The 8,405-nt window shown below is 37.3% G+C and overlaps 1 protein-coding gene across 8 annotated transcripts in view; it reads right to left on the bottom strand.

Annotated features, from left to right (window-relative positions):
• Positions 1 to 878: 878 nt before the first annotated feature.
• SENP6 (SUMO specific peptidase 6) overlaps positions 879 to 8,405 on the bottom strand; it is a 109,240-nt gene continuing 101,713 nt past the window's right edge. For 7 of the 8 annotated variants that reach the window (XM_024132957.3, XM_024132958.3, XM_024132959.3 and 4 more), the window contains 4 exons: positions 6,640 to 6,728; positions 4,882 to 4,950; positions 4,628 to 4,778; positions 879 to 1,391 (listed from right to left, as the gene is read on the bottom strand). In XM_024132957.3, the coding sequence (XP_023988725.1) occupies positions 1,182 to 1,391; positions 4,628 to 4,778; positions 4,882 to 4,950; positions 6,640 to 6,728 (519 nt within the window). In that variant the 3' untranslated portion in view covers positions 879 to 1,181. The remainder of the gene's footprint in view (positions 1,392 to 4,627; positions 4,779 to 4,881; positions 4,951 to 6,639; positions 6,729 to 8,405) is intronic. The other variant, XM_028494710.2, reaches the window with a different exon arrangement.

The raw sequence follows: 8,405 nt of genomic DNA, 5'->3' as shown, positions 1-8,405 counted from the left end.
AAAAAATGACCTTTAAAATATATAATTTCACGTCTCAAAGTTAATTTGAAAGAACTGTGTAACATTTCATTTGAAAATAACAGTTTCAGCAGATATATGCAAGATTCCTACATGAGTTGTAAATCTGTCATCAAAACCATCACATTTTAGTATTTTTAAAGGGGAATTCAATATAGGAGATTTTTTTCTGCATTATGCAACTGATTAAAGACAGCACTTTTACATGTAAAAATAATTTACACTAAAAAACTCAGGTGCAAAAAGTCTGATACTGTTTATCAAAATAACAAGAACAAAATGAGCAATGATAAAATAGCAAAAGTCATTACAAAAAATAGTAAATTCCTATTTAAATTCCTGTGTTCACAGGTTAAAAATGTTTATCAATTAACTATATCACAGATTGTAGATACTTTAAGCTATAATATAGAAAGGTAACATGGGATATTTGAAATTCAAATTGTACTTACCAAAATAGTTTTAACCTGAGTCTTTGACATCTTCAGAAATATACTTGACAATAATGTATGATACAGTATAGTTAATATTTAGTAGTATAATTCAAAGTTATTTTTCTTTGACTTGCTCTAAATACTGCTTCTTCTTAAATGTTTGAGTAAAATTATAAATATTTATTACACTTTTGGGGCCAAATTCTCTAAACACAAGGGAGTGTCTGAATTAAAAGCTGTGACTTTTTCCTGCTATACAAACATATGAGGATGTCTTTCATGTTCATAATGCCTTTGATTTAATCTTGTTTTCACATTTCAAGTTATTTTAAAACAAATGCAAAGGTCAAAAGATTATCATAGATACACACCCACTGAAGAATTTAATACAATCTCACTAAAGAATGTCAACTTAATCATCTCCTCCTATAAATATTTTTTTTATTTATTTTGTGTTTAGAAGTTGCAGTTTTAAGTACTATTAACAGAAAATACATAACAAAAGCTTCCTAACAAGTGAAAAAAATAATTATAAATGATGGAAAAATTGGCCTCATTAACATATTTACAGACTTTTATTTAATATACTCCATTGGAAATTATATGACATTTATACAAGCATTAACATTTCTAAATCACTGCGTAGTGAGCACTTCAGCTCTTTACTGTCTATACCCTTGAAAGTCACTCAGTTGCTGAAGGCAATACTGACACAAGCATCAAAAATGGTCAATCTGAGATGCTACTGATATACTGTTCTGCTCCTTCGCCTACAGATGTTGCTGTTGAATAAGTGTCCTTATGTTTCTTTTTTTCTTTGCTCTGATCTTGCTGCAACTTAAGAATTATGTTTCGGATTTCTTCTCTTTTGGTTCTCATTCTTGGGGAAGGAAACCAGTTTGTCAAATTCATAGGCAGTTCAAAATTGAGAATTGGATTCTGAAAATAAAAACATTAAATGCACCTTAGAAAACTATAATAAAAATTATCTTGGTTTCAGTCACAAAAGCATTTCAGAGAAGAAATGAAAAAAATCAGTAACATGTAATCAGTACTTACTCATTATCTATTTTATGCAGGCACTGTGCTGGGCACTGGAGATGTAAGACAAGACAGTTTCTGCCTACAAATCTTATAGTCTAGATCAAGGGTCAGCAAACTACAGCTAGTGGGCCACATTCTGCCTATTGCCTGTTTTTGTAAATAAAGCCTGATTGGAACACACCCACAGTAACTCATCTACATGCTGCCTGTGGATGCTTTCTTTCATGCCGCAATAGCAGAACCGAGTGTAGAGACCGTATGGCCGCAGAGCCTAAAATATGTACTACCTGACTACCTGGTGCCTTATGAAAGTGATTGCTAACCCCAGTCGAGATAGACAGATAACTCAACAATTAAAACAATGAATATGACAAGTATTAAGGCAGGAGAAGCAGAGAGTCCTATGCGAATACATATCTAAGGGCTTAGCACAATTTCAAGAAGTGATGTTTATGCTAAGACCTGAAGAATGAGTAGGAGTTAGCCAAATAAGGAATGATGGAAGCAACCGGAAAGAGCATTCCAGGTAAGAAAATATGTACCAACGCCTGGAGGCAAGAGATGATATGACACAACACGAGAGGCCGAATGACATCCAGGGGGCTGGTGTGTGGAATGCTGGAGTGAGAATGGTAGAAATGAGGCTAGAAGCTTGGACAGGAGTTGGATGATGCAGGCCACGTGAAGGATTCTGGTCTTTAACTCAAGAACAACAGGAAGCCATTTTAAGATTTAAAGCAGAAAGGAAACACAATTAGATTTCGGTTTTGGGAAAACAACTGCCAAAAATACAAGACAAGAGGCCACATCAGAGGTTGGTGCAGCAGTTTGGAATAGTGACGCTAATGAAAGGGACTTAGAGAGTGGTAGCAGGGGTAAATAACTGAACATAAGTGACACTAAGTGACAGAATTCACAGGGCTTATGGCACCATGGGTGGTGGAGGAAGAAGTCAAGATAACTGTGAAGAATATCCAAGAGAGCCCAGAGATAAACCCACACACATATGGTCACCTTATTTTTGATAAAGGAGGCAAGAATATACAATGGAGAAAAGACAGCCTCTTCAATAAGTGGTGCTGGGAAAACTGGACAGCTACATGTAAGAATGAAATTAGAACACTCCCTAACACCATACACAAAAATAAACTCCAAATGGGTTAAAGACCTAAATGTAAGGCCAGACACTATCAAACTCTTAGAGGAAAACATAGGCAGAACACTCTATGACATAAATCACAGCAAGATCCTTTTTGACCCATCTCCTAGAGAAATGGAAATAAAAACAAAAATAAACAAATGAGACCGAATGAAACTTAAAAGCTTTTGCACAGCAAAGGAAACCATCAAAAAGACAACCCTCAGAATGGGGGAAAATATTTGCAAATGAAGCAACTGACAAAGGATTAATATCCAAAATTTATAAGCAACTCATGCAGCTCAATAACAAAAAAACAAACAACCCAATCCAAAAATGGGCAGAAGAACTAAATAGACATTTCTCCAAAGAAGATATACAGATCGCCAACAAACACATGAAAGAATGCTCAACATCATTAATCATTAGAGAAATGCAAATCAAAACGACAATGAGATATCATCTCACACCGGTCAGATTGGCCATCATCGGTGGCGCAGTGGTTAAGAATCCGCCTGCCAATGCAGGGGACATGGATTCGAGCCCTGATCTGGGACGATCCCACATGCCGCGGAGCAACTAAGCCCATGTGCCACAACTACTAAGCCTGCGCTCTAGAGCCCATGAGCCATAGCTACTGAACCCGCGTGCTACAAACTACTGAAGCCCGCGTGCCTAGAGCCTATGCTCTGCACAAGAGAAGTCACTGCAATGAGAAGCCTGCACACGGCAATGAAGAGTAGCCCCCACTCGCTGCAACTAGAGAAAGTCCATGCACAGCAACGAAGACCCAATGAAGCTAAAAATAAATAAATTAAAAAAAAAATGCTGGAGAGGGTGTGGAGAACAGGGAACCCTCTTGCACTGTTGTTGGTAATGTAAATTGATACAGCCACTATGGAGAACAGTATGGAGGTTCCTTAAAAAACTAAAAATAGAACTGCCATACGACCCAGCAATCCCACTACTGGGCATATACCCTGAGAAAACTGTAATTCAAAGAGTCATGTACCACAATGTTCACTGTAGCTCTATTTTACAACAGCCAGGACATGGAAGCTATCTAAGTGTCCATCGACAGATGAATGGATAAAGAAGATATGGCACACATACAATGGAATATTACTCAGCCATAAAAAGAAACGAAATTGAGTTATTTGTAGTGAGGTGGATGGACCTAGTGTCTGTCATACAGAGTGAAATAAGTCAGAATGAGAAAAACAAATACCGTATGCTAACACATGCTAGTGGGAAGCAGCCGCATAGCACTGGGAGATCAGCTCGGTGCTCTGTGACCACCTAGAGGGGTGGGATAGGGAGGGTGGGAGGGAGGGAGACGCAAGAGGGAGGAGATATGGGGACATATGTATACGTATAACTGATTCACTTTGTTGTAAAGGAGAAACTAACACACCATTGTAAAGCAGTTATACTCCAATAAAGATGTTAAAAAAAAATAGAATATCCAAGAGAGGTGTGCGTGGTATTGTACCACTGAAGTCAAAGGAAGCGCGTGTTACGTGGAAGGAATAAAACAGTGTCAAATGGTGCCGCGAGGTCAGGAACAATTTCAATATTAGGGTGAGGGCCAAGCCGGATTATAGAGATTTGAGAAGCAAATAGGATTCGTGGAAATGAAGACAATGAATATAAACACTTGTCCAGAAATATATCTGTGAAGGGGAGAAAAGAAGGTAAAAGATATAGCCCGAATCCTGGGAGAGATTTCTTAAGGCAGAAAGAGCCAGTGGAGAGGAAGTGATTAGTGATGAGTAATCAGGTCAACAAGCCTTGGAGTTGAGGGAGTACGGTCTTTTTTATTTTATGCCTTAAAAATTCTCCAATTTAAGAGTTTTTGCTCCTTGGAATAATTTTTGAAACAATAGTTTTCAATCTCTTCAAAATATTTGCTTACTGTGTTTTTTACACTAACATGAGATCAAACACACCATTTTATTATTTATTAAATCAGATCCAACAAACTGAAACCCACCTCAAAAAAGCTCTCTACATACTGCAATACGTATACACCACAATCACTGAAGTTGTTTTGCTGGGGTACTTTTGGATTAGAGCCTTTCATAACATCTTTGGAAAAACTTCTTTTGCTTCCTTTTTTAACTTCCCATTCCACCTCTAAATACCTGCAATGACGTGTATATAGTAAGAATATATACATACGTTTAAATATACATAGTTCCTCATTCCCATCAGAATACAAAAGTACAGGTAGAGCTCTGAACTTACTCTCTTAGAATTTTTACAACATTTGACCGAGAAGGGCCTCTGAGTGAGTCCATCAGTAGGATACAAGGTCTGTAGGGTAGAAATGACCAAATATTAATACTTTATAATGTTTAAAAGGCATAAAAAGATGTACATTAACAATAAAATTTCAAACCTTAAAAATTCACTTTGGATGACTCAGTAAACCTTGCTGGGGGGGGGAATAACACCCTAATAATACTTAACTATCCGTGGTTATATTAAATACTGAATTATAGAGTAATAATTTAACCGTATCTAAGTTATGAATATAGTTCACCAAAGTTCCTAAAAATACTTCAAAATTTAGTAGAAAGTCAGAACAATTCTGAAAATTTGAACATCTCCATATTACCAAAAGTGAGACCATGCAAAAGTGGAAAAAAAAAATCTCATTTTTAACTAAAATTTATTTAAGATTAAAAAATCAGGTAATCTTCACATAAAAGAATTAGTTTAGAATCCAATGTTTTGGGCGAGGTTCCACTTCTGAACACTCAGTATAAATAATACTCAACTTTTAAAATTTTGTTGTTAAACCCAAGTAAGTGAGGAAGTCTAATGTACTGCAAAAAGTCCTGAAATGATTAAAGATCTAGGTTCTTCCTGGCTAACATTTTATGGGATTTGGAAAAAATCTTTCAACTGCTCTAGGTCTCTATGTTTTCCTTTATAAATGAAGTTTGCTTTTTAAATGCTATTGATGGAGTTTCAGACAAGATTTCCTACAAAAAGTCAAGAGATGAAGTCTAGAAATAGGTACTACTTCATCGCCTAAGAAGTCTGCAGACCCTGGCAAGATCTCAGAACATGTACTTCTGAGAACCAAAATAGACTCACTCTCAATTTGGGGTTTCCATCTGTTTTTTTTTTTTTTTTTTTTTTTGCTGCACCACGGCTGTGGGATCTTAGTTCCCCAACCAGGGATTGAACCCATGCGCTCAGCAGTGAGAGCGCAGAATCCTAACCACTGGACTGCCAGGGAATTCCCTGGGTTTCCCACCTGGAACATGTCCCTTAGGACTGCCTTAAGTCACTCCACAGCCTTCACACAGTAGTTATGGAACCAGTGTAAACTCCAATTCCCATGTTACTGATGTGAATTTGAATGACATTCTTTGTCCTTTCCTGCTCCAAATCACTATATATCCAAAAGGAATAGTGGTTTTGTATGCACATGCACAGACATGGAAAATGGGCAAATGGAGAACTGAAATAATTTCCATTCTCCCCAACTCAAACCCTGGACATTGGGCAGGACCTAATTTTCCTCACTGACTCTGAAAGCTTCTGTGATTTTTGCTTAAATACCTGTTTTAATTAAAACAGTATGGTTAATGTTTTATTCTAAGAGGGTACGTGAATAAAAATTATCATGTAGGGTCTTCCCTGGTGGCGCAGTGGTTTAAGAATCCGCCTGCCAATACAAGGGGATATGGGTTTAAGCCCTGGTCCGGGAAGATCCCACACGCCATGGAGCAACTAAGCCCGTGCGCCACAACTACTGAGCCCACACGTCTAGAGCCCATGCTCCGCAACAAGAGAAGCCACTGCAATGAGAAGGCTGCAAACCGCAACGAAGAGTAGCCCCCGCTCGCCGCAACTAAAGAAAGCACGTACACAGCAATGAAGACCCAATGCAGCCAAAAATAAGTAAATAAAATAAATTAAAAAAAAAAGAGTAACAGTTAAAAAAAAAAAACTATCACGTAGTTTGCAAGATGTACGGTTAATGCTTACTGTTTACAGACAGTAGGCTTTAAATGCCACTGTCCTATTTCAGAATTGCAGTTGTCATCGGCAAGGAATCCATCATCACTGCTGTCATCCTATAAAAGAGAGCCTACTGTTAGTATTGAAAATATACAATCTAAATGACTAATAATATAACAAAATAGCACTACTGAGGATAAAAATCCTTGTAGCAAATACGTAAAAAATATTTTTCTATTTAGGTGATCAGACATTAGAAAATGTGGTATGTCACTCGATTCCAATGATGTAACACTACAACACAGGCATCGTAATGAAAGAAACGATCAATCAGAGGTCTAAGAAAACTTGTTACATCTATTTACTCAATCTAAATTTTTAAAGTATATCATGACTGATTCTTCTCTTGTCAAACATTATGGCTCTGATTTTAGGTATTTTTACAAAAATTTAATTTGTTGGCTAAAACAACTGTTTTCACAATAGGACATGAATGACTTATATTTATCATCTTTTCACACACAATTTTTTTTCATATCAGAAACATTTAAAGGGTTTTTGGAAACACTGTTTTACTTGACAAAACCCTTTACCCACTTCACTTGAGAGAAGACAGCTTTATGATAGTGTGTCTTATTCTACTGATTATCTTGAATGTAAAACAAACAAAGCTTTTTTTGTCCTGTGGGAAAGCTTCTGGCAACCTTTTGAATGAAACAGTCAACAGTAGGAATAATAATAGTAGTAATACACGGTTAGATTAACTAGTTCACGTAACTGCTATGACCAAAAAGGAGCATATGAAGTGCTCATTATAAACCTTGAATGTAATCCAGATATGTATCTGTATATATTAGAAAGAAAAACCGTATTTCATAGCCACACACTGGAGACCAAGGGACATCACAAAAATGTTTTTTGTTCACAAGAGGATTGAGCAAAAAGGAAAAATGGTGCAGTTCAAAGTTATCTTTACTACTAGATAAACTCAAAGTTTGTCTTAACAACTAAGGAAGAGGCAGAAAAAGGAAATGGAATAAGCTTTTCTCTCAGTAGAAAATGCCTGTTTAACTGAAGTTATAAAATATTTTCAAAAATATACTTCATTCTTGGTGTTAATAAAGCTTATTAGGGCAAACGAGACTCTAAGGAAATATGAGACTCGACCTATGTTCATTTTAACTAAATATGATCTGCTCCTGCCATGATCCATATACAGCAGATTAGACGAAAGAAAAAATCATTAGGTGGCAAAAATAGTGTAATTCTGCTGCATTCGTGCACCACACACCACATAATCGAAAATGTGAACACTTGCCTCCTGAGTGTTAAGTAAGACCGAAGGTTAAGCACGCTTTAAAAGAGCAACGGAAAGGGGTGCGGTAGGGGTGGTGGGCGGTCGCTGGGTCGCGGCGGGAGGATCCATTTTACATAGAAACTTTCCACGGTGGGTGATATTAGTTTAGTCCTCAATGGCAAACTAAACAAACAAAAACCCCAAAACAAAAAATGAAACAACGTTCATACATCTATCCCGGCAACTTCTGAACTGAAAACCAAATTTGTGTTGTGAGATGAGATCCAAATCCAGAAGGCACGAGTTAAACCATTTTAAGGAATCACCTATAAAAATCCAAAGAAGGGGCTTCCCTGGTGGCGCAGTGGTTGAGAATCTGCCTGCTAATGCAGGGGACACGGGTTCGAGCCCTGGTCTGGGAGTATCCCACATGCCGCGGAGCAACTAGGCCCGTGAGCCACAACTACTGAGCCTGCGCGTCTGGAGCCTGTGCTCC

Source organism: Physeter macrocephalus, chromosome 10, assembly GCF_002837175.3.
Source record: "Physeter macrocephalus isolate SW-GA chromosome 10, ASM283717v5, whole genome shotgun sequence".
NCBI lineage: Eukaryota > Metazoa > Chordata > Mammalia > Artiodactyla > Physeteridae > Physeter > Physeter macrocephalus.
Note: the sequence above shows the minus strand (reverse complement) of the source record. Positions and strands in the feature narration are given on the sequence as shown.